This window comes from Sceloporus occidentalis, unplaced genomic scaffold, assembly GCF_023333645.1.
Source record: "Sceloporus occidentalis isolate IW3139 unplaced genomic scaffold, rSceOcc1.0.p SCAF_106, whole genome shotgun sequence".
NCBI classification, from domain to species: Eukaryota; Metazoa; Chordata; class Lepidosauria; order Squamata; family Phrynosomatidae; genus Sceloporus; species Sceloporus occidentalis.
In genome coordinates, this window is record NW_028317086.1 from 2,502,077 (window position 1) to 2,529,914 (window position 27,838).

Consider the following 27,838-nt stretch of genomic DNA (forward strand, 5'->3'; position numbering starts at 1 on the left):
AGGAGTTAACAAATGTGGTTTATATCTAGCAGCCAGACAATAAAAAGGAATAATACACATACTGAAAGAGCTTGCACGAGATTTGTGTTTCAACTGCCTTGCTTCACTTCATCATAAAGGGCGTTTTATATCTAAAAGGGCTGAACTTCCCTGTATAATGCATAATTAAAAAGTGAGGGGGGGGGGGCTTTGGAGAAAACCCACTTACTAAATAAAATAGTCCAGTTAAATAATAACATTTTAACAGAAGCATTTCAGATGTCTTGCAAATTTCCGTTGTATCCATGTTTTCTTTTCTTAGCTGCTGGAAGTAATAATTATATAGAGTTGTCTGAGTAAATCGCTCTTGCCTTATCACTCACCCTAGGGTTAGGTGGTCTTTGATTCCGATCAGATAGCCAGGCTTAATGCTTGGTTTGCAGAGGGCTTGGTACTCGTAGTCTAAGTCACTCCAACTTCCGGTTCTACGTGGCTTTATTTCTTTATTTCCTTTTTGCAGGAAGGAGTCTTAGGTCTAAATCCCCCGGAGAATAAAGTCTAAAATATGGTTCATGTTTGGTAGCTTTAAGGCTTAAAGGGACATGCTGTCTGTAATGAGTATTTCATTCCAAGTAATGTGTTTCTATCGTCTGAGCTGCATGAAATGGAATCAACTGTTTGTTTATGACAGTATAAAGTTTCACTATTCCCATACTATGCCTATAATGGTCAGAAAGTGGCACACACACATACACACACACACACACACACACACACACACACACTTTTTTAGCATGACTCAGGGCCGGCTCAAGGCAAAATGCCGCCTGGGGCGAATTTTAAAATGCCGCCCCCCCCTTTTTTTACCCTTCCTCTCCCTCCGTCCCTGCTGCCCCCATATTATCTACCCTTCCTCCCCCCCTTGTACTTACCTTTCAGCAGTCCTGCGGCACTCAGCATTACAAGCCGGCACCGAGACCGAACAGGAAGAGGAGAGAGAGAGGGGCGCCGAGCGGGTACTGACAGCTTGGTAAGCAAAAACCACTCGGCGCCCCTTTCTCTCTCTTTCGCTTTACAAAGAAATAAAAAAAAAAAAAAAAAGGGTTTGGGGCAGCAAAGTGCCGCCCCTTCAAAAGTGCCGCCTGGAGCGGTTGCCCCACTCGGCTCCGTTGTCGGGCCGGCCCTGGCATGACTAAACTAATTTACCAAACTCCCTGCAGTGTGCGTTTCAGTTTTACATCAGTTTTATGATTTGGAGATATTTAGGGACTGTATTACTATGGGTGCACTGAGATAAGGGGCTGAACTAGCATTTGTTAATCCATTTTTGTTTATGAAATGTTTTCCCGTTTCTTATCCGGACTCTGAAAAGGCTGCCTAAATCAATCCATATCAATAACAATTGACTGCTTAATAAACGGGCAGCAATAATTTAATAGGAAGCAATAATCCATATATATAGAGCCTACAAACAAGAAGTTGAGATAACTGCTCTCATGGTATACATGTGAATTGCACGTGTGTATACGTGTTAAGTGTAGTATTTAGAGAATTACAAATATACATTAATGTATAAGACAAATGTAGATTCATATAAACCCTTCAAAAATGCTACACTTTCAAGACCTCTGAGGTCTCCTCTAAAAGTATAAGTGACTAAATCTTATCCTACACGTATGTAGCTAATTAAAGGCTGTATCAGATTTGTGAAGACCGATGAAGGCGGCCGAGTCCTTTCTAGCCTAAGGAGCTGTCAAAAACCTCAAATCTCATGGAAGAGAAAATTCTTTTCATCTTATTGAGGGCGGGTTCGTATATGGTTTATCTTGCCTTTTTAAAATGCCAGGGGAATGCGTGTAACACCAAAAACCACATACAATAATAAAATGAAGGCCCCCCCCCCATACTAGATAGAAATAGTCTATGGTATGCAGTTCTTACATGCGCAGAACACGAATGTGAGTTTCATTAACCCACCAAACTATAACACCGTTTGAACATCTTTAGGTAATGATGTCAACCCGGTACAAAGCAAAACATTCCTCCAACTCTCATAATGAAGCAGTTTGGTTTTTTTGTACCGTCAACTTTTTTGGGGTCTACTTACTATTGAGAGCCTTGTGTTTCCACTCCTTGCCTTTACTATGCATTATGAAGGGCTAGTCCATGTGATATAATGCTGCAAGAAGAGCTTGTATTCAATCAGTGAGTATTTCAACGTTTCTTTACACATTGAATGATCCATTGTACAGGGCCCGGGTGCAAATTTCTCCTTTTAGTGAATAGACAGCTTTTTGTCCTTTCCCCAAACACTACTGAATATCTCTTGAATATAACTATTCATGTTCTGTATCATCCCACATTAACTTGACCTTGGGCTTGGCTTACGGATCACTAAACAGGAATGTCTAATACCCTACATTGCTGATGTCATTAATTCTTTCCTCCGTTCTGTGGTTTTATGGAGGCTCAACACACTCAACCCCCCTCCCCATTCTCTATGCAGTTATTTAGGAAATATATTTTAGGAAATGTGGCCTCCAACAACTAGACTTGGCAATTGACATCTTGCCAGTAATGTATAAATTATTGCTGCCTCCTCGTTGCTAGTAATAATATTCTGGCACTTGTCGCTGCGTTGCTCGGACACTTTTAGGCAGTTGGATGTGATACATGCTTCTCGTGCCCCCGTCTGTCTGGGTTTTCGGCTTCGTAATTTCCTTTTCACTTGTTTGCAGATACTTGCCACGCAAGTCGTTGAGTACACTTTTTGTTGAATTAATGGCCTTTTTTGTCAAGTGTCCAATTGTCCTGGCTACTGCTCTGATGTATTGCAATTTTTTATTTCTTTTTGGGTTTCAAAAAGCATATGTGATTCGAATGATGGACTTGTTTTAAAGGGTGTGTTCTTATTCTGCTACTTCATGCTATTTAGTACTTTTACAGAGAGGGTGGTAGATTTAAGTGGAACAGCCTCCTAGTACAAGTGGTAGAGGTTAACATGCATGGGACAGGCATATGGCTATTTTGCAGCTAAAATAAGACCAATGACTTATAATCCATCATCAAACTCTGTTTCCTAAATATAGCAGAAGAAACTTTTGTTTTTAGTGCTGAATGTATCAACTCTTTCCAATTACGGTATATCTTTATGTAAAATGATGTCATGTTTTTCAGGAAATCCTTAATTGTCACGTGACATAAAAGCATACAATGATTGGTTGCTGTCATAAAACGCAAATGTGCTCTTTATGTGATTAAACCTAGAGAACAAAGGACAAGATAATGTTTGCTTTGGTTGTTTAGTGTGGTATAAAGCAAAAAAACAAACAAATATGGTTAGATCCACCTTGTTCTATTGGCCAAGCTACTATATGTATGCTTATAATAATTTAGTAGAAATTACATTATCCCTTCTACGCTTCAATTAGTCTATTATATGCATAAATGTGTAATCAATATACTCTTTTCTGTTATCCCACTACCCTTAGCTTCATTTTGCCAGACCGAGTTTACGGTGGAGGAGTCGGAGTATAGAATCTTCAGGTGCATTTAATCCTTTGCTCCTTGAGTTTATGATCAGATCGAACATTGGATGCTAATTACACACAAACTCCCCTTTCTCTAATTCTCTGCGGATAGCGTATTTCTGAAGTCAGCCCCACGTACTGCTAATTATAATTTGACTAGGTCAGCGGGTGGATTAGCTAGCAGGATTTTGCAGCCATAGTGGCACGCAGGTTAAGACAGCACTAACGTGTAAATCAAATAGTTGTGTATCTTGCTGACCCCTGAAGATCAGGCTTTCCTTATGAAATCCCAAAGCTCCTTGGGTTTTCTACCTTTGGCTACGGAGACCGGGATTGGTGTCTGGTAAGGGAAGGAAAATGTCAATCACAAAGATTAAAGCCATTACTGCTATCGATTTACTTTGTTCTCTTGCGAGAAATCTGCTCTACACCAGGGTCATTTGCTAAACATTGGTAGTCAATCATTATTAGGCTTTCACTTGTTAACTCTGTTCCTTGCTAACCCAGGTGCTCTGGCCTTTTATTATCATTTATTTATTTTTAGTAGAAGCTGCAGTTCGCCCCCTTTGTTGGTCAGTTTTCATCCCAGTGTAGGCTGTTTAAAGAAGCCAATCATTGGCACGAAAGCACCTCCACTGAAATCAATGGGTACGCTTTCTGTGCGTTCACATGATGGGGTCTCATTAGTTCCCCTGGAATTGTTGAGGAAACTGGCGCCTGCTGGTGGTGGTGTAGCTTGTGTGCTCAGTGGCAAGCAGGAGATGTTTGGGTGGAACGCATCTCCTGCGAGCTAAAGAACCTTGGCACGAGGGCGGGGGGGGGTTGATCCTTGATGCGTTTGCAAGGTGGAAACACAGCAATCACATGCATTAAACCTCATATGATGATTGGAGTGTCCCTTTTATCTTTTGTAATGCAATTATATGTTGGTTGGCACCCTATTAGTTGTAGCTGCTACTTTGGATGGTCCTTCTGTTCTGTATTCCAAGGAATAATGCAAAAGGGCAATTTAGGTATCTTGGCAAGTGTGTTAGCCTTTTCATATATTGGTTATTGGTAAAAAAGCAACAGTTGCAGGCATGGAGCTGGCCATGTAGGACACAAGGTATTGTTGTATTGGTATGGTGCTGTATCCCGACACGCTGTGATGGGCCCGTTCCAGAATTTGTGTGCCTTAGGTCAGAGTTGTGCCTGTCCTGACTTGAAGAGCTCTTCTAATGAGGTTGAAACAGCTTTGTGTTGGAAGAAGGGTCAGGCTCACACATTCCCAACCGAACTCCATGTCTAAAACAGCAGGTATATGCAAATGATGGAGCCCATATTTTGTTGTAAATGTAAATTTTATCATAGGGTGGAGAACAAAAGGATTAAAATTCACATGGCGCTTTTAGCTGAATGAGAGACTTTCCAAGGACGTTTTAGCATGGCAAGGCCAAACTGGGATCACGCAGGCCAATATTCTGGGGCAAGTGCTAGCTCCACGGATAACCTACCAAGTTTCTTTCAGAGGTTTAAAGTTACTTTTGGTTACCATGGAGACAACTTCTGTGAATCATTCTTTGGTTGGGATGTCCTTTTAGTAACAATAAGCTAAATTATTAGCAGTGGTTCTGATTGTGATGGCATTTCACGTGAATAATACTTTAAAATCAGTGCATATGTTTGTGCTTTTTTAAGGGCACTGTCTCTGATTACAGCACTTTACTGAATTATCGCAGGGACACACGCTGTTCATTTAATTATATTTTTCAGCCTGCCTGAGAAGTATTCATACTCCAAATCCTCATTTTCCGTAGATTTATATGGCCAACGGTACAGTCTCCTTCTCATGGCATTTAATGAAAAACATCTGATATGGGCTGATGTTGAATAAGAAAGGTGACACTTATCCATTGGTGGTCATTTATGTTCAAAAGTATGTGTGTGTGTATATGTTTGTGTGTGTGTATACACACACACACATTCACATGTGTATTATGCCTGTTATAAGGGGATCCCAACTTTTAGCATGATCAAATTGAGTTGTTAAAGCCTATAGCTTTTTACTGTTTCCTTATAAATGTAATTTTTGGGGGAGACCTCGTTTACATTTCTACCCCAAAAAAAGGGGACATCCTTCTCTAAATGTGGAACAACTAGCAAAGAACTAAAAACTAATTCCCGTCCTGAAGTTCTTTCTTCTCCACATCATGCCCCTAACAAAGGGTTCCTGGACCAGTCATATAGCAGAAACTTAAACATTGAATTTCTGTTGCTGAATGGGGAGGAAAAATCATGCAGATCCTGAGAAACTATTACATGGGTTCTTCTTGCTTGTAAAACTGTAGAATGTAGGAGCTGGGCAATGTGACGCATCCGTTTTGATTATTGTAACATCTCGAACAACATAAGGGACAAAGGCAAAACAAATTAGTGCACAACAGACAACTGTTCTCAATTGTGTTCCTTAGATACAGAATGTTTTTGTGATTTAGTAGAAATCCAGAGCAAAGGTAAGTTAAATCGGTACATCAAATGAGATTTTGTGCAAGACTAATGGAAGCAAACATCTAACTCCATCACAGATTCTTATATTTACTATGCAACTGGTAACATACATACATATTGACTCCACAGGAGTGTTTTTGGAAGGTTTTTATCAAGTAGTTGTTCTCGGCAGTAGCTCAATGATAATGCATTGACCCGCAGAAATAAACTACGGAGAGCTCTGGACTCTTGATTTGGGACATTTGTGGTCAGAAGTGATCCACCAAATGCCTTAATGCACATATCACTCGAAAAGAGACCTTTTTCTTTTATCTTTATAATTATACGATGCCGAACACACTCAAGCAGATTGAGCGGAGTGACTTTATTTTATTTATTGTAACTCTGTGCAAGAGCACATAATGCTGGGGCGTCCAACATGCGGGCCAAATGCGGCCCGCGAGACCTCGAGGTGCGGCCCGCATAAGATCGGCAGCCAGGGCAACCGATCTTACACGGGCCGTACCTTGAGCCCTGCTACAACAAGAGCCCTGGTACTTACCAGTGGGAGGGTCTTTTGTACTGCAAAGAGGAAGCAGAACCCAGCAGAGTTCACGTGACATCACATGACTCTGTTCCTGTCCTGCTTCCTCTGTGCAGTACCAGAGAACGCAGAGGGAGGCCGCGCCTTCTGCTGAAGTCTGTGAGCGGCATCGAGGAGCTGCAGTGCAGGTAAGGGGGTGGGGAGGGTGTTTGAGTATGCATGATTGAGGGAATTAATCTGTGAATGAATGAGTATATGAATGAATGAGTGTGTGTGATAGCTAAGTGAATGTTTTGGTCCAGAAGTTTCATTTTGGTGCATCCCTAGAATAAATAGAACTATTTCATTTTTAATTATCCTGAATTTGTAGTCACAACACTTTCTAGGCCCAGAAATCAGTGAGAGGAAAAGTAATGGTTTTGTGTCATTTACTTTATTTTAATCTGCATATTTTATTAAAGGCCATATTTTCTCACAGTGAAAAATGAGCGCGGCCCGCGCACGTATAAAATTCTGATGAAGTGGCCCACTCCAGAAAAAAACTTGGACACCCCTGACATAATGCTTTATTCTTTCCAAAATAAAGAAAAATTGCTCCAAGGTGCATTTAAACATAGAAGTCTGGGCTTCCAAGGCTACTATTGGGTTTGAACTTTTTAAATAAGGCTGTATTTTAAGTGTTCTTACCGCCTGGATTTTGAATGGGCTTAGCTGAAAGTATCGAGGTATTGTGTATTTCTATACAGCAGGCATCTTCAAAAATACATAGTATCACAGGACATCATTACCTCTGTAGCTTTCTTTTCAGCCGTTTTAACGCCTTACATCCATCTCATTGTGATGAATTTTCACTATGTGCTGTAATTTTTCTTTTATTGCCCTAAATTGATATAAATATAGAAAACAAAATCATTTTTTTTTTTGTTTTAAACATTATATCAACTGGATTGTTTAAAAGATTATTTACTTGAAAATTGATGAAGGGCTGGCTTGTTGCATTAATGACTTCCATATTTGTTCCCACCTGGCCGCATTGTGGTGCTCTGCATGTTTTCTGCGCCTTGTTCTATCTTTTGGGCAGTATGATCCCTCCCGGTGCTCTGTGAACACTCTGCTTGGGGTCTTGCCGCATCCCTCAGCGGAAGCGCAGCAAGTTTTCCCATTGATTTTAGTGGGAGAGCTTTTATGCCGTAGAAGGCTGCTGGTACGTAGCTGTCATCCTTTCCCAGTTATGTGCCATGTTATATAGGGCTAGCCCGAGGACTCCTTATAGCCATAGAAAGGTAAGCTAGCACCTGATCTTGTTCGGAGTGATTTCATGAAGGGGAAAGGCTAGCCCCAGACATCCTTTCATGGATGGAGAGTGGCAGGGAAATGGCCACACGCCTAAAAATGTTGCGTCTACAATGTTGAGTCTACAAGTGAAGCCCTGCTTCCCACATCACCATTTCAAACCTGTAATGTTCCTAGGTATGCCCATAGTGAAAACATTCTGCCCATTAGCTGCTAATCTGACGGACAGACTTCACTTATGCCCTCCTAAGGAAGTATTTCGCATTCAGTACACACACACACACACCTTTTCACATTATGCTATTCACACACACACACACACACCTTTTCACATTATGCTATTCACACATCACCTTCCCACATATCCACTACCTCTCAGCCTCAAATCTCCCTGTGTTCTTGGATGAAATAAAGCTTAAGGCAACACATAATATTGTTGAACACCTTAATAATGTAATATTAATCTTTACACTAATTCACATTGCCGAAGATATACAACTACAAATGGCACCTCTGCAAATGCTCCAGTGTTCTTAGAATTACAGTTAATGAATAGCTTGATCCAAAATGCACGATATAAATTGATATATATATATAAAAAAAAACTTCAAAGATGGTTAGGTTGCCGAGTGTAGGACAATCCACTTTCTTACCAATCAATACCACTGAAGAGTTGGGTCTAAGAGGGGCCTTAACTTCAAAGGTGCTTATGTTCCTGGGCTGTCAGATGCACTATAGATTATTTGCTCTTTGAGGGTTAATTAAAATATGGAATAGGAGCTGTTTGAAGATGTTATAATCCTGTTTTATTTCTGTGTTTGTGTTATTGATTGGTAACAAACCTGGGCAATTCATCTGAAGCCCTAAGATGTCTATAGGCATTTTTCTAAGTGTTATTTCAGCTTTGTTAAATATAGCTAGAGTTCTAAAATCCTCTGCCTTTTTTCTTACCACAACCTTACAATGGCTGTGACAGCCAATCTGCTTCATTCAATTGTGTGTGTGTTTGGGGGGGTAATTTAACAAAAGGGAAACATGGTGTTAAGATGACTGCTCCCATGGGAACACAAAGTGAGGTTATATGGTGACTGCTCCTATAAAATAAAAAGATGAGTTTGTTAATAGTTGGCTTTTTGAAGTCGTCCCCCTTCTTGTTGTCAAGACCTTACAATGAGTGCAACCAATATGTGAAGGGGTCATTTAACAAAGGGGGGGGTTATCAAGGTGACTGCTCAAATGAAATACAAATAAGTTAGGTTTATTAAGATGACTGCTCCCTTGGAATAAACATACAATGAGTTTGTAATGTACCAAATATGAGTTCAGAAGTCTTCTCCTTGTTCTCGCTACAACCTCACAATGGATTCAATCACCAGTCCACACCTTTTCAAGTATGGGGAATTTTAACAGACGGGAACATGTTATTATATGACTGCTCCCATGGAATACACAGAGTGGGTTTAAGAGGATTGCTTCCTTGAATACACTTTGAATTGACTACACATAAAATGAGTTTGTAATACGCTATTGTACTGAATTTGATGCTTAATAAATCAGTTGATAATATCCGTCAACCACCTTTACGTGAGGTGATTTCGTTTCCTGAACTGTAAAATGGATTTGGGAAAGTGACATCAGGTTTAAAGTGTGTAATTATTTGGAAGCTGTCGGCTACTTCAGCGCTTGCTGCACTTGTGAACGTACGTACGCCATTATTTTTGAAGGCCTTTCATTTAGCGATCACAGGATTCTTAGAGCTTTGATGAAGGAAATGGGTTTTGAATCATTGTGGGTAATGTTCTGTGGCCTTCCGTGTTCCATCTCGGGTAAAAGTGTTGGTTCTGTTATCTTAATAAAAGCGTGAATCCCATCTCTAAGCAATAAATATAAAAGATTTCAAGGTAAAAATGAAATGTGTGCTTGGACGGAATGACGTATTATTATTGCATGGTTTTGGTAACATTACCGTCAAAAGGCCATTTGTGTTTCGGGGGAAAATTGCTAGATTTGCACATTTCAATAGACATATTGATTGACAGAAGGAAAGTGTGTTGTGATGCTCGTAATTATGTTTTGACAGGCGTCCTAATTTCTAAATAAAATTTGATGTGTTACTTCTTACATCTTTAGACTTCTATTACCGATAGACTCGTAGCCGTAGTTTTAGTCATGCCTTTTCTCGTTCCCTTGGGATCCGTCAGGAATAATGTGAATATTTTAGCACTTTTACCGCTTGCTAAAAAGCTTTCTGGTGTAAAAATATGCAACAGCAAATCTGCAGAGGCATTAAAGGATCTGTTTTACTATGAAATGCTGTTTGTAAAGGCAATGATACATCATTTTGAATCCCTATCTGCTCATAACACCCCTACAGCGGTGTAAGTATTTTTAGTTATACAATATCGGATGTGTTCACACGTGCATACTGTTTGCATTTTAATAGTTTTGCCCCCAAATCATATGTTGAATTACCATTTACAAAGGGAAAAAACCACAACATATTTGGCTATCTCTAACCTGAGTGATAAAATTTGAGAATTAAAATATCCAGATGCAGAAAAGACCCCGATAGAGAAGCGCCTGCCCCCGAGCTGTTGCCCTTAAAGCTTTCCGCGGAATTAAATGGATCTCAGACAATCATAAGAGTCGAGTAAGAAGAAGGGGAGAATTTCAGCGCAGGAAAATGATGGTACTCTGCTAGTTGTGTCTCCAGCCAGCTTCGCTGTGCTAAAGTATTAATCTATCGATAAAATAATTATGCAATTTACCAGCTACGATTGTCGTCTTAGACGGTTGGTTATCAGAAGTTTGACGTAAGGCAATCGATAATGTAGTGGGGAGGGATATTCATCCAGATATAACATAGAAGCATACAATTTGACAGCAGTCTGTCAGAATTTAGTCTGCCCACATTTTTTTTAATGGAAAAATCAAACATGCCTATCCCATTCCTTCACTGTGTTGGTCTCTCTCACTTATGATGAGAGGCTGTTCTGTTTATCTACCCCTCTCCCAGTAACGTAAAACTTCTAACACTTCTGCTCCTTCGAAATAAACTTCACTCCTGTACTTGGTTAAATCACTTTGTGTTTACATGTTTCTATCACACCTCCCCCTTCTTAGTTTTGATGCGACCATAGTATATAGGGGTCTATAGATCAGTACATATAGGGTTTGGGGAAGTGACAGATCCATGTTACCAATAAAAAGGAAGGCAAGGGGAAAAAGAAAGGCAGCTTATAAAGAGTCCTGACTCTTTCTGTACCAAATTTATATGTTGATGGATGGGTTTGTGTTAAACACGCCTTGGAGTCTCACAGGGTAGGCTACCCGGAGCTTTCCTTTTTTCTGTGGGAGTGGCTTTTGTAAAGGGGTGGGGCTAGGCATAAATAGAGGTGGGGCTATCCCCAGACATCCTTAAATGGGCTGGGAGTAGGAGTGGTATGGGCGTGACCAAACCTTGCCTGGGGAAGGAACGTGGGCCGAAAGACCCGCAGACTGGAAAGTTCCCAAGTACGATTACAACTAGGAAAAGTATTTGCAATTATTACATCTACACATTCGCAGACACTAAAAGTACCTTAACTATTGTTCAATAAATGCCTACAAATTAAATTCTCGTGCAAAAATATATTTCGGCATTTTTTCTTACATTTTTATAAGCAAACACATTTTGTTTCCTTTGACAGCAAGTCCCTAAATTGAGAAATTAAAGCTTTTCTGCCCTACTTTTATCCCTGAAATATGCATTTTTTTTTTACTTTTTGTTTAGAAATCAAAAGTAGACTTCAAATGCCACTTTAAGGACACATTTCCACAGCAGACCTTCCGAGGTTTTCTTGCCGTTGCAAAGTGATGGGAAAATAGAGCTTTTATGCTCGAATAATCAGAACGCTGTTACTAATGTCAGCGTGGGTATTTCTAGCGAGACAAAAAATCTCAAACTGCCACGCACCAATGTCGCTCTATTTTTTTTCTGTCACCTTATTGAACAGAAATTGAACTTATGCAACGCTGAAAGAAATGCTCACGTTCTGCAAAAGATCTAGAAGGATCATTTCCTTTCATTTAATTTGACCTTTAACAATACAGCAGGCAATCCTACAATTTCTCAGCCTGCAATTTTAGCAGATTGCCCAGAGAGACATTTCGACATCGACTGTGTTTCTCACTTCACTTTTTTTTTTTTTTTTTTAAATGGGAACTTATTTGCCGTTGTGTCTGGCGTGAGCCTGTCCATGGGGCTTATTCTCTGAAGCAAGAGTTGGCAGGAAGATGCAGTTTTCATAATGTGCCGTGAACGGCCAACCTCTGAGATTTTTATGCAACAAGAGTTGAGCTGCCCCTGCTTAATGCATAGTTGAACGGATTAAATTTCCGAACTTTTATTGATTTAAACTATACTTATTTAAGGCGAACCAACTTCACCTGCAACGGCTCCCTGTAGTGAATCAGAGTGGAAAAAATAGCATCTCCCCTGCAAACTTTTATTCTGTAAAGCAAGGGTAGGGTAGCCTATCTGTAGAAAGAAGAAACAAACTCCCAGACCATAGGAAGCTTTAGCATCATTGAGCATTATAATAGTCTAGTTCGTTGGTACAAAGGGCTGAACTGGAACTTCATAAACCATTGTTGGGCTGAAATTACAAGAAATCGCTGCTGGAACTTGTCTGGCCAACCAAGTGCTTCACAAGCTTCCAGGGTTGGCCCATTACAACGCCTAATAAAATCACCTGTTTGGAACGGCAGCTCCGGTTTATTAGTGATTTAATATCCCCTGTCTTTTTACTTTTTAGTTAGTTTTATAGGAAGATATGCGCATCCTGGCGTGTAGAACAATAATCTTTGCAAATCTAGTAAAATTGGGGGTTCTGCAAATTGGGATAAAGGACCATTAGTCACACTAGTTATTTAATACAAATGGTTGTCTCCCATGTTTGTTTTGTGTTGTGATATTTTTCTGAAATCTGCTATATGCTTATTAGAGATGCATATTACGGTAATTTTTATACGATAAAGACTAGTTCCATTTTGTATTTTTGTCTTCCAAAATATTTAAGCTTCTTTTTGCCACGTCTCAAACAAGGACTCAATCTCATATATACTTTTCGCCCTATGGAATGCACTCTTCCCGGCACTTGCTATTCCTTCCTTAATATCACTAGGTCCCTTTCAAAGCGCTTTAATTTTACACAGTCTGAAGACAGCCTCCGGCACTAAAGTTGCACAGATTCTTGGTTTCCCTTAGTATTAGCATTTTTATTTTTTTTTTGGGTTACATTTTTTTTATTTTATTTTTTTTAACTTTCTATAAGGTTGTTTTTTTTTTTTTTTTTGTGGCACAAAAATTATAAAATCTTTCATAAAACCATATATGAAATAATGTTTGTATGCAGAAAATGGTGTTTAAATTTTTATTTTTTATTTTTAACATTTCTTTTCTTCGCTTGTTGCTAATTTAATTGTAGAGTGCGTACCTTGTTAATGTGATTGTTATGAAGGAAAGAACAAGGCCGTGCTCCTTTAGAATGAGAACACAATATTCCTATTTGTGTCGTCTGTTTCAGGCTTATCCGAAGAAGGTATTTATAGCAGACCAGACACACACACACACACACACACACACAATTACCCTTAAACATTTAAATCCAAATTTCAGGGTGCTGCTGAAATTACTAGTATGTGCATACAAAAGAACAAGAAATCAGCGTACACACAGCAAATACATATTGTATATGAATTTTAGAAGCACACAACAGAAGCATTGGGGATTCTCTCGTACTATATGGCCAAAAATGTCCTATCTTGACACTACATCAAATTACCACAGTCTTGGCAAGCCTAGCATGGCCGTATTGTTTATCATCGCTTTTAAACCCACTGAGACTCTCCTGCAATCTAAAAGCTTTTTCACCTTGCAGAATATGTCAAAGCTTTATAATAACAAGCTATGATGTTGGGATATGCCGCCCTACTTATTTGAATGCAGCAGTTTCCCTGATGGAATGTATGTTCTGGGCTGATAATTTGATAGCTTAAAGATTTCAAACTCCCCCCCCCCCCCAATAGTGATTGTAAGATATATGGTAAAAATAAATAAATACAAGCGAGGAAAGACTATATAATTGGAGTAACGTGTCTATTTTCTTTCCCCCAATCACTGGCAGAAATCGATGCCATTTGACATTGAATTGGCTTGTTTACTGTCCGCTCCCACATTGGAAGCCCGTGTATTTCCACTAGTTGGCTGACTTTAGTAGTGACCCCACAACACCTTGTCCATGCTGTTGGCACATGCTCAAGAAGCTAGAGTGCCACGTCATCAGCAAAAATAGACAGAAACATGGCGTTTCGCATGGAAACACTCAGCAGAACACAGAAAATAAGACATCACTGGTCCTTTAAGATATTGGCCTGATCTTACAATCTTATTCTTACAACTGGATTGAGAGAAGTAAAAGCCTTTATGCTGCATTAATAATGCCTCCTTACTGTAATAGTATAGATGCAGAGGCCATAATAATGGATAACACAGACTTATGCGATTCAGTGGTACTATGTATAGGCTGTCAGTTGTGATCTCTTCAGATAAAAAGTATTATTGAGGAATGGCGTGATCTGTGCCTACCCGTCAGTGCAAAATAAACCCTCCATAAATTCTTCATGATATATTTCCATGTGAGTGGAAAATCTAACAGACTTACTTTATCAATACCTGTCAGCCGCTATAGATTACTTAAATCATTTCCTGCTGTTAACCATAAAAAGAATAGCTCCCTAGAGAAAAAAAGGCCCATTAATTATCCTGCAGTTAAACCCAAGTAGACAGTATGGTGTTTGGATCATATGCCTCTTGCAAATATGAACTATTCTGTTTGTATGATATGTTAATGATTCTTTAGGCTTTGTTTTAAACCATTAGAGTATTTATTATTTAGGTCATTTGGTATATTGGTCTCTGCTCTAGGGACGATGCCATGTTATCCCAGGTGTTGCCACCATAGGAGCAGAATAAGCCTCTGTGTTGTGCCCCCATTGGTCTAAGCCCCTCGACCCTCAGAAGACGTGGGCAGAACAAGGCACAGGTTCCTCTTAAATTTTTATAAGTATAAAGTACTGTTTTTACATTTGGGACCATAATTGTGCTCAAATGCTAGAAACATCATTTGTCACCTCTGATTGTAAACAATGGTGCAATCATTGTATATGAATGTTTGGTGTCCCCCCATTAACGCTAGAATGATTATTTAACAAAGCTCAATTAGGTTTTGCTACTTGTTCTAAAGTGTATGCACATCACTGAACAAAAATAAGTAAATGTAATGTCGGTGAAGCTGTTTTACATTTGGACAGTTCTGTTTTTGGTTTTGTTTCTTAACCCCTTAACGACCTTTGCCGGTTCAGGACCGTCACGGAAAAACGGTCACTTAACGACCTTTGACCGTCCTGAACCGTCAAAAAATTAATTAAGCTTAACGGCGTCTGGCCCCTCCCCAGGGCGTCAACATCCGCCATACATTTAAAAGAGTTTTTAGGAGGCGATCAACGATCACCTCCTAAACTTCAATGGTGTCGCTGGAATGCCTCGATCAGGAGGCATTCAGCGACACCAAACAATTATCCCAGGACAGGCTGTGACCGCTCCGGAGAGCGGTCACAGCCGCCACTGCCGGTGATCTTCACCATCCGCAAGATGGCGGCCGCCCTGTAAAAAAAACTAATAAAGTTGAAAAAGCTCGCTAGATGGTCTCCAGACCCTCTAGAGAACTCTGGCTCCACTTGCAGGTTGAATACAGGTACTGCATTCAACCACGGAAGTCAATGGAGCCCAGCTTTCTAATCAGTGTGATTAGTAAAATATATAAAAAAAAATAAAAAATGTTAAATCTCAAACAACCCGACAAACCCATGCATGTGGGGTATCACTGCACTCAGGAGATATTGCTGAACACACATTGGGGGGTTGTTTGATAGTGACGCATACCAGGAGCTATGAATTCATTCCTGAAGTACAATTTGTGTGGGAAAAAATACAAAATTAAATTTTGGGAAAGGCAGGTGGTAGAATCTCATGCATAAAAGGGTTAAAATACCAGCATTTGAAATACTTTGTTGTCTAGTTTTCAAAAATATATGGTTTGATGGGGTAAATTGAAGTAGTCGGCTTCAAAGATGTTCCAAAGAGGATATAGAGGCAGAATGACCAAATGACTACCTGAATTACGCATGTCCCAAAAGTAGCCTTTTACCAGCCAAACAATCTGACAAACCTATGTGGGGTATCACCATACTCAGGAGATGTTGCTGAACACATATTGGAGTGTTGTTTGACAGTGACATATACCAGGACCTTTTATATTTATAACTAAATTACAATTCGTGTGAAAAAAAATAAAAAAAAATTACTATTACAAAGTTTGACAAAGTGTGGTTGTATAATTAGTGCATGAAAAGGGTTAAAATACCAGCATTTGAAATACCCTGGGGTGTCTGTTTTTCAAAAATATATGGTTTGATGGGGATTAATTGAGTTAACCAGCTTCAAAGATGTTCCAAAGAGGAGATAGAGGCAGAATTACCAGATTTGGAAAAAATGGTTTGGAAATCATAAAACGCTACTTGTACTTATTGCCCAATAACTTACAAAAAACAGCATAAAAACATTGGGTATTTCTAAACTCAGGACAAATAGTAGAATCTATTTAGCTAGTTTTTTTTACTTCTTTTTGTAGGTGAGTAAAAGATTTTTCAAAGAAAAGTCATAAAAGGTGTTTTTTTTTTTTCACATTTTTTTTTATTATTTTTTTTTTATAGTAAATAAGGTGATATGATCAAAATATATGGTATCTGAGGAAAGCCCATCTTGCCCTGAAAAAAACAATATATAACATGTGTGGGTACACTAAATGGGTGAGGAGAAAATTACAGCTGAACACAAGCACCACAAAAGTGTTAAAACAGCCTCGGTCCCACAGGGTACAAAAAGAAAAAATTAGCCCGGTCCTTAAGGGGTTTAAATTTTGAGTAGACATACCGGTAATATGGTTGTCGTCATAATAAAGTCCTAAATAGGTGAAGCCAAAGTCATCGCTTAGCTATCAATGGGGAACAAAATAGTTGGGGTAATAATTTGGAGATCACGAATGGCGTAAAAAGCAATTTATTATATTACGGAAATATTCAGAATCTACCGTTCCCCACAATCTGCATTGTATGATGATTCCTCTCATCTGAAAACACTGGCTTCTATGTTTGTAGGTGTATTATTAGAATGCATACCCAACATTTCCAATCTTGATAACTAGTACACCACCAGTATACCCAGTATTGTATATTATCAAGTTCCATCATTAATTAAGTATTTTGTTTTCCTGCCTGTATTATAGATTCTGTAACAGATCCAGGGTTATTCCCAAGTCAGCTTCGGTCATAAACAATATTACATTTGTGTTCCTGTGCAGGCTATATTTTATTAGCAGCTACTTGTAAGTCAATTGCTTCTTGGCTGGGGAACTAATACTTGAATTCTATATGCAGTGTCTACACGGACCTTCAGATCTGTGATGCCAAACTGTCTCCTCTATTGCTTTTAAGTGAAAATACAGGAGACATTATATTGATTTGCTTTCTTTCTTTCAAATAAATGGTAGTTCCATTTGTAGCTCTATGTACCTGCCTTTCGGCTTATAGAAAAATGGGCATTATTGCAGTGCAAAGCTGATTAAAGTTACATGTTTCTGCATAATACGTTTTGACAATTATGATTTAATGTTCAATTAACCTTAACAACATCTGCCATGAATAATGACTCGTATTTAAACACTGGGCAAAGGTGGTACACACTTACCCCAAAAGCCTTAAAACAGCAAAAGATGGGGGATTGAATACTTATGCAATCCATGTATGATACTTTTATTTTTGTCCTTGGAACTTTACCACAATGGAACCACCTTCCATTTATAAGATATCATACAGAAGGAAATGTACGTGTTACATTGTATAAGGATAATATCCTGAATCTCACACAAGACCGATCTTGTAGGTAGTGAGAAGAGGGCTGATATATTTAACCATACCCCTAAAGAACTCTAGTGGGGGAACTGCATCACCTTGTTACGTGGTGAAATTCCTTCTAGATCACAAGGTAAAAACGTACAGTCAAGAATAAAACCTGTTATTCTGTAGAGGGTGAACTCTTGGAGTCTTGTGGTATGGCACACTTTAGTACGCTGTGGGTAAAATTGCTGATGGCTTAGCAGATATCAAATTACAAGAGGGTATGAAACATGAATGAAACAGTAGCAGGTTTTCAGCATCACTAGGTCAAGGCTTTTGCACAGCTGCTACGTTGGCTTTTGGTTAATGATCTCTAAGCCCAGCTGGAATTCAGTCCTCGCTGTTCTTCCTTCCTCTGACTTGCATACCAGTAACACACAGCACCAGGTGTGTCTGCTGATGTGTGAAGATTATGTACTGTGTGCTTCAGCATATACCATATTTGCTCGATTAAAAGACTACCCCCCAAAATCTGAATATTAATTTAGGAAAAAAAGAAAAAGCCTGATTATAAGATGACCCTATAGGAAAAAAAGTTTTACCAGTAAATATTCATGTAAACTATTTTTTCATATTTAATAAAAGCTATGATTGAGAAAAATATTTTTTTGTTTCATGTCCTTTAATTTGCCAACCTGCCCTCCAGTTATGCACATCTGCCCCCAGAAATGCCTTATACCCCCTATATGCCACTCTGCCTCCCTGATATGCCTTTTAACCCCCCTATATGCCACTCTGGGGGGTTAAAAGGCATATCATGGGACAGAGTGGCATATATGGGGTATAAGGCATTTCTAGAGGAAGAATGGCATATAGGGGGAGACTTACACACCCAGACACTAATTTACCCACTTACATACCCACTGTGACACTAACATACCCAGACACTAATATACCTACTCAGACACACTTCCAAACCAAGACACGCACTCAAGCAACTAAAGCACTCCGTGATGGCTCAGCAGGCGCTTAGTATACTGCGGCTCCCATGGCATTTTGTATGACGCGCTGTGACCCCGCTAGGCCCTGCCTCCTCCAGAAAATGAAAGCGGTAAATCCGCCTTTGACTTTGGGACGGCACAGTGCCGCCTGGGTCCCACGGGGTCTTGCTTCTGGAGTGCGGTGCCAAGATCAATGATTTCCCTCAACCGGCTCTGCTCCCCGGCAATGGGCGGGCTATCGCGGCAGAGTCGTCCCCCATGCTGAGAGCACGCTATGCAGCGAAAGGTACGCTGCTGCCCGCGCTTTCACGCTGCTCGCTGATAGACGCCCGGTAGCAGCTGAGACTACCAGACCGGAGGATCCAGATTCCCTGCAGCGCTGCAGGGAATCTGGATCTTAGTCTCATAGTCAGACCTCTGTTGATTTTATATATATTACCTACATACATACATACACACACACAATCGTCTTAACTACTCCAGGTCTCCACCATGTCCTACTTTTCCCCCACAACACAAGAAGTGGTTCTTCCATTCCTCTGATAATTTTTGCCAACCCTCTGCTCTAATCTCTACCTCTCACGTTCGTACATAAGACTTTTTCAAAGGCTACCTCCTATCCTGTAGAATGCCCTCCTCAGGCTTACCGGATTCTTCAAAAGTTCTTTAAGACTCCCTTCTTTAGGAAAGCCTATCAACTCCTTCCTACCTCCTCACCTTTTCTAGCCTTGCTGCTCTTGCTGTTGGGTGCCTTCCACCACAATGTCTGGCAACAATGTTGTGTGGCTGGTCTGCTTCATTTTACCCCACTTTCTAGATTGTCAGATCATCGACCAGGACCCTTCTCACCTTTTTATTTCTGTAAATTCGAATTGTTCTACTATTTGCCCACTGTGGAATCAATATCAATGAATGGCACTATAAAATTCAATAAATAATACTCTTATGTTGTCAATTGACGTAAGAAGTAGGGTTGTGTTCAAAACAATATCTTTAATTATTCAAACTCAATACTCATGAATGTTCTGGATTCTTAAAATGGATATTAGTTTCATGGCAGCAGATTTTAACACGATTTGTTACTTCTATTGTTTTAACACTTTGATTTGTTTATTAATGGTGTCCCAACAGCCATAACTGCTAATTTGTTTCGCATATCCCTTGAAGTGGCATTGGCTCATTTTTTACTGGTGTGTAAGCAGATATTCAGGACAAGGCTGGATGGTAATAATGTTCTTATTAAAGTCCTGCTTTATGCCGTAACCTTTCAGCACCAGGAGACTGCTAATTAGCGCGACACAGACCTGGCGGTGCTGCAGTTTTTATCTTTGGTACGGTTTCTATGAAATTAATGAACAATCGCGTTATAAAGAGGCATTAGGGTGGGAAGAAGCTCCATATACATTTTAATCAGGGCTACGGTTTTCATTTAATGACTACTTGGCATCTATTAGCATCTGTTCAATGTAATCCTCACCCTTGTTTTTCCAAACAAAAAAGTGTATTTTATAACTTTTTATAAAAACCGAAATATGCCGTTCGAATTACTTTTTAGGGCTTCATCGACTGGAGCCGCTTTTTCCTTTCCATATGCTGCCGAGAGGCTGGAGCTGAGCAGAGTTGAGTGATTATTATGTGGATCTGATGAGAGCCGCCATGTCCACGTCCTGTTTCCAGGATCTGCACGATTATTTGTGAATATTTAACAATATAGACCATATACTCCCAGCCCTATTGTTAAGTTGCTGAGTGGTGGTGATTGGTTCAGGTCTTTGTAAGGATGGGGGAGGATAACTACCCAAAATGTCATATATAGCATGTGCTGAATTTTTTTTGTTTTTGTTTTTTTTTCCCCCTGAAGTTATGAACACTACTAAACGTATCCAACCCTCTTCTACTTCTTTTTTTTTTTTTCTTCTAAACATTGTTTAACTCCTGTGCTTCTTGCATTATAAATGGTACCTCTCCAATTAAATAAATAGTGTTTATTGCTCCATAACTTATTGTGGCTCTTACTGCATCCGGCTACATAAACGTATAAAGTGTGTATCTTGCTGTGATTAAACGTTTTAGCACTGTTTTAGGACCCCCCCCCAAAAAAAACCCCCCCAATATTTTATATTCCTTTTTTTTGTTTCCCCAAACCACTTTTAGCCTCAATTTCTCTCCAAAAACAACTTTAAAAAAAAAAAAAAAGTGTTTGGATAAGAGGCATGCCGGTGTTTTTACATGTCTGCGTAGAATCGGTTTTAACACATTTTTGTCTGTTAAGTTTCAGTGCTGCCAATAACTTTAGGGCTACATCACGTAACGAAAATAATATGTATACCAAAAGGGTTCCTAATTGGCCGCCAAGCTGTACATAACAAATCCGTCTGCTCTCCTGTGGGTTACAAATTACTGAGTAAAATGTCACAACGTACTTTCTGAACAGGAGGTTTATAAAGTTCAATATGCTGTTTACATATTCCTGCAACCTCAACATCTGACACTTTATGCTTTCAATATTTCCCATTACACAGGAATTCTTTCATAAAATGGCGCGACCAAGCCGTTAGAGACGACGCCATGATGATTTTATGGCACAAATAGATGTTACAACAGACATCTGCATAATCCAATCCTAGCTGTGCCAGAAACGAAAACTCTTAAACTAGCATGTGCAAGACGGTAACCATTACCAGTAACCATTCAATACAAATGTTTTGGATTAGCATTTAATACCTCTGGGTCCAAGGCCTTACGAGAAGTAGTTTGTGACATTGTGCACAGCCCGCTCTCTAAGCTTGAGAGCCAGTGACGTGTAACGATCAGACTTTTGCGGCCTTCATTCGTAAACCAGGGATTTGCTCAGTTGACCTGTTTACAAATGAAGGCCTCCTAATCGTTAGACATTGCTTGTTCTCAAGCTTACAGAGCAGGTTCTGATGATTTTTCACAGTTTGCGGTCAATATGACCACACATTGGACCTTCTCAGGGTAGGCTACCCAGAGCTCACCCTCTTCCGGGGCAGTGGCTCCATGATTGCCCTTAGTTGGTCGGGAGTAGGCAGGACATGGGCACGGAGTAGATGTGGCCAAACTCGGCTTCCAGCCCAGAGAAAGAAGAAAACTACCCAGGAAAGCAGGGTTTAACCCTGAGAGTTCCTGGGTGTGAAGATGAAGTTTGGGGCGAGGGAAGGCCTAATGGTTTATAGTGTGTGTTGAAAAACATCCATTCACATAAATATTAGGGTCTAACATATATTACTATACTTTGTTTAATAACTATGGCTACTTCTGATTGATTGCAGTCTCTTGTACAATGTACGTATTTCATCCAGATTAAATATTAGACTTTCACTCTTTCATAAATGTATTGGCTGATAATGACCCATAATCCTCTCTCTTGCAGAAAGGGCTATTGCTCGGCACGAAGTTCGAGAAATAGAGCAGCGCCACTCACTGGATGGCTACAGACCGGACACCCCGCTGGATGATGATGATGACATTTTGATTATTTATAACAGAGTACCCAAGACCGCCAGCACATCCTTTACAAACATTGCCTACGACCTCTGTGCTAAAAACAAGTTTCATGTGCTGCACATTAACACAACCAAGAATAACCCAGTAATGTCTCTTCAGGATCAGGTAAGGGAGAGAGCGGATAACGGTTATTTTTAACCATTTCTGTGCCAGGACCAACATACATACATATATGTATATACATATATTAAAATATACATTGAATTGAATGACCAAACATATAAAAGGGGCTTTCGCATCCTGTCCATGGAGCATACGGATCTTCACATCTTTTCAATTTCAGAAAAAGAAAACCCGAAAAAAAAATAAGGCAGACAGATATTTACGTAAATCTATGAAAATGGGGGGCAATATTTCAATCTTTAGTAATAGATAGGACTTCATCAGGATGTCAAAAATAACAGAGCTGATTAAGAGTCTACCATGTGGCCAAAGCCAAATTAAAAAAAAACAAAACAAAACAAAAAAACCTTAATAGTAAAGTCTTGGTTTTGTTCTGTTTACAAAAACTCCTTGCCTATGCTACTTGTGTGGTTAAAATTCTAATCCTGGTTCTGCACCGAAAATGTTATCTATGCCACATAATTATTAAATGGTGGGTATTTGAACTAAAAAAAAAAGAAAAATACAAGATAGAAGTGTTAATTGACTTTGCACATGTTGTTGGCTGAAAGCCAAGTGCTATTAATTGTTACCTACACTTAGTGTTTAGAACCCAGAGGTGTTAGTGCTTGCGCAGCAGATTCTGCGATATCCCGGTGATGTATGAATATGTGCTCAATTGTTATGCCAAAATATGCAATGTTGTTATTTTCAAATGAATAGAGCTGTCACGGTTTTATGCGACAAAGACATTTGCAATACATCAATGATGTCAGATGCTTAAGGGTTAGAAGCAAGTGGGAACCATGCTGGGCAACAGTCTCACAGTTGGATGATACCATTTATCATTTTTGTTATATGTAAGTTTATCATCTGCCTACTTGTTTAATTTCCAATGAGATTCAATTAATATACACCCTGGCATATATTAGATTTAAAGAAGTTAAATGACCACATGATATCACATAATAAATGATGGCTAGAAATGTTTAATTTAAAAATGTTACTGTAGATATGGCTGTGTTTTATGGATAGATTGTTTGTTTAAAGCAGCAGGGCCGCCTTTAATATTGTTTGGACCCCTGTGGTGCCCCCTCCCCCGTCATCACCCCCAGAGTCCTTTGTCCCCACCTTCACTATACCTAACCTCTCTCTTCCTCCTTCATGTAGTTCAGGTATAGATAAAATAAAGACACATGGAAACACAGCATTGCAGGTGTAGATCCAATGGCTAATACATACAAACCCTGTATTTGCAGGTATTAATAATTAACACACAAAACATTGCATTTCAAGTATAGAGCAATTAATGACACACAAACCCAGCCTTGCAGGTATAGATCAAATAAATAATGCTTGGAAACCCTAAATTGCAGACATAGATCACAGGTTGCAAATCTCATAGGACCTCTGTCTGGATGCATAGGACTTGCCACATTTGCCCCCAAGTGTCCTGCTTGTGCAACCTTTGCCCCCATTTACACATCCATGCTAATTAGACCAACAATGAATGGCACATCCCCCTTATACGAAAAACCTGCGTACGCATACACCACAGATGTGGTACCAATACCGCATACAGGCCTATACCATGAAATCAATGACGCTTTCACATGCAAGTCATCCAATGTGGTATATCTCAATGTGTGTTTGCTGCCTTGATTCAGGAATATAAGTAGGTGGAATGGGCCAGACCTTAAAAAGACGGATTCATTCATATAGACATAATGTGAAGAGAAAAATGACACGCCTGTAGGATGAGCTTCTGCCAAAATGGACACGATATCCAAGATCTGAGGCTCACCCTCTTTAGACACAGAGAGAAAGGAATATTTGTGAATACAAACTCATCCTAAAATTTGACACCCTTAAAACAGGCCTACACAAATGTAATCTCGATTCACAATCGTTGTGTTTGTGACTGTATACCTGAAGAAGAGACCTAGATAGTTTTGAAAAGCTTGCAATCAATTATACTTCAGTTAGCCAACAGAGGCATGGTCTTTACTTAATTTGCTCTTTCCCTCTTGTACTTTTGTGTTTCTCTCTCTCTCTCTCTCTCTCTCTCTCTCTCTCTCTCTCTCTCTCTCTCTCTCTACCCCCTTACTTCCCTGTTATGTTCTATCGTCTCCCTCTCTCATTTTTTCATCTTCTGCCTTTACCATTGTTTATACCTTTCGTCTCTTTTCTCCCACCTCTCCTTCCATTTTCCTCTCACCCTCTTTCTGTTCTTCCTCTTCCCTCCAATGCTTTCCACTGTAACCCCTCTTCCATCCCCTTCTCTCTTTTCCCTGCTTACCTCTCTCCACTCTCTCTCCCTCTCTCCACTTTCTTTCCTGCTTAACTCTTTCCCCTTCTCCACCTTCTTTGACTCTCCCCTGCTTTCTACTGTCACTATGTCCCCATGTCTTCTCTGCCAGTTTCCTAGTTTATACCATCCGCTGCCTCCTGCCCCTTACCATTCATCAGCTAGCCCTCTCTAATGCCCCCAACTTTCTCTCATCCGTCCCCATTTTCCTTGACAAGGTTTGTAAAACTTAAGATCAAGCTATGAAAATGTTAAAACAATCTCCAAGAATGCATAAATTTATTGCACGAAAGTGGAACATAAAACACAACAAACTAAAACAAGGGTTAGAGAATTTTCTTTGTTACCGCGGTAAAAGCTTTTTACATTACCATATTCACAGTTTGTACCCGTTTTTAATAATGTCTTTAATAAAAGACATTGCGAGTAGCGTGAAATTGCTCTTACATTTTCCGCTTCCCTCCCACAACAAATAAAGATTTGTTATTAAATGCTAAATTGTGTTTTCGAAGACAAATTTGCCTTACACACCAGTTTTGAGACTTAATGATGTATTAGACGATTCTGCGGGTTCCTTTCACAAGCAGCATCCTGCGCTCCCCTTTCTGCCCGTCGCCTGCTTTCCTATTCTTTTATTTTGTTTGAATATTCGTCCCAAAAGTGAAGCCAAGCAAAATAAGTCATTTGTTTTAATTTACGTTACTAGGCTGCTCAGCCATTGTTCTGCAAGGTTTATTATTTCCAACTATTACTCTTTACGGGGGTTCATGCTGAGTGTCGTTCCTAATTTGCTATGACAGTCATGGTGTGGAACAGCTTTCTTACACGAAGCTTATACCATATGATGACTATAAAGAACCTTATGGGCTTGCTACCAATTTTCCGTCTTGTTTATGTTCAGTAGCCTCTTGGGGTGCTGTGTTGTTTTTTTTATTTTACAGATTACTGGTCCATAATCCAACAACTCTATTTGCAGAAAAGAAAGTGACCTTTAGCATAGTGTCTGTTCAATTTAGGCAGTCAATTTTAATTGCAGATCAGGAGGCTGCATTAAACAAAAGCTGTCACAAAAAGCCTTTTAACTTGTGGTCTCAGACATTGAGTTCTTTTATGAGATGTGTATGTGATGTCATTTGTAACACCGCATCTGATGTCATCAGCATACTTTGGAATTCTGCCGGTTTGACTCGGAGTCTACTGGTGGAGTGTCGCTTCCCCGGGTCTCTGGATTTTTTTCTGCTTTCGCCAGGCAGTGGAACCACGTTGGATGAGGTGCCCTTTATTCCTGGCTTTATGTTATCTGCCATACTACATACTATGATGGTTTTCGACAGACAGTTAAAGGGAGTGGTGTAGAGTACAGCCAGATTACCTAAATGTCTTTCACTTTATTCACAGATGTCTAGAATTAACCTCCTCCGGGAATGATATGTCTAGTCCAAATTAATAACTAATAATAATTAACTAAAGTGCATAAAAACATAGTAACACTGCGTTTTTTTGTCCACATAAGTGGTTTTACCGGTGTGTCCTTTTGTCTACTAATCCAAAATTACTGCTTATGCGTTAAAAATGAGTCCCAAACTCAGAACTGTTGGGAACATAAAGCATAAAAGTAATCTACAGATCCTATGGAGAAATTGCAAACAAATGACTTTAAATGATTGGGCTGCACACCGCACAGCACTATATGCAAATGTCTACCCCAGCGCAGCACAATTCATTTATATTTGGTGTAATGCAGAATGTCACTAAGTGGGTAAAGCAAATTCATGTAAAATCCTTTTTTTTTTTCCCCACTTCATGTAAAAACAGCAACTTCTGCTCTAAAAATCCTTTGATATACTCTGCAAATGCTGTTCTGGTTACCAATAGCATATCAACAACCATGATTCTTTTTATTACTGGCCACAGGGATAGCTTTTATGGAGAGTGTGCGTCCCGTTAAACGTTATTAACTTGGCTATTACATGTGTCACCGATCTGGTTTCTACAGAAGTACTTTATACTTATTAAGACATAGAAACATACAATTCAGCGACAGATACAGCCCATCAATCTGTTCATTTTTCCCAATGTGAAAACTCAGACCGTTATTAGCTTTTGTTCTTGTCTTAGATTCAGGATAACTTTGTTATGACCCTCGTGTTTTTCGGTAATGGCCTCCTGTTCCCTTTGACACAAACACCTGTACTTTGTTTAAATTCCTAAGTTAAATGCCTCACTCAAGGCTCTCCTGATCAATCCAAAGCATTTGGTTTTCAGCTTTGCCTGTAAGACAAACTCTCACACAAAAAAAGTATAAGCCTCTCCTTTCCTAGATGCACTTATCATAAAGCCAATGCATGACCAGCATCCAAACCATATTTACTGATCGTTATTCCCATATTTCAGGCCGGTATGTTTTCCTCTGTTATTTTTACAAAACGATGGGATAGTAAAGACAAAGTGTTCTAGAAATGCCCGGGTTTTGCTGTCTGGCTGCGATCAACCGCATTGGAGATGACAGTTCTAGGCGCCCTATAAAACCAGCATAGGATGCGCCGATCCAAACATTCAGAGCTCACAAGAGCTAGACTTGAAGGTGTAAGGTGTACTTGAAGGCCTTTTGGGGCCATTTTGGGGTCAAGAAGGAATTTTTTTCCCTGGTTAGTGCAAAATTGGAAAGAGCGAAACTGGGGGGGGGGTTTGCCTTGTTTTGGATCAACAGCAACAAATTAACAGATATAGGAAAGGCTGAACTTGATGGACGCATGTCTTTTTTCAGCCTATATAACTATGTAACTATGTAACCTAAAACCAAATACAGAATCGTAACTAAAAATATGAATTTAGAGCCCATTCTATAATTAACCATATACTGGTATTGCATATGCTTGTTAGATTGGATTCTAATCTGCCTTTGTATTTACCAGCCAATTTGGAAGCTACTCTGAAAGTGCTTTCAATTATTTGTGTAAATTTGGACCTCAAATAGAAGTAAAAATGGGGACTTTAATATGTCTACCTACCTGCAATTTGTGATAAATACATTTTGAAAAACACAACATACACAGCACCTTCTCATTAAACTCTTACGTTACCACCCATT

General features: G+C 39.5%; 1 protein-coding gene across 1 annotated transcript in view; it reads left to right on the top strand.

Moving 5' to 3' along the window:
* Positions 1 to 27,838, top strand: part of LOC149283354 (heparan sulfate 2-O-sulfotransferase 1) — a 62,781-nt gene that overhangs the window by 22,093 nt on the left and 12,850 nt on the right. Inside the window, exon 2 of the mRNA XM_089497730.1 lies at positions 22,204 to 22,442. Within this exon, the coding sequence (XP_089353856.1) occupies positions 22,204 to 22,442 (239 nt within the window). The remainder of the gene's footprint in view (positions 1 to 22,203; positions 22,443 to 27,838) is intronic.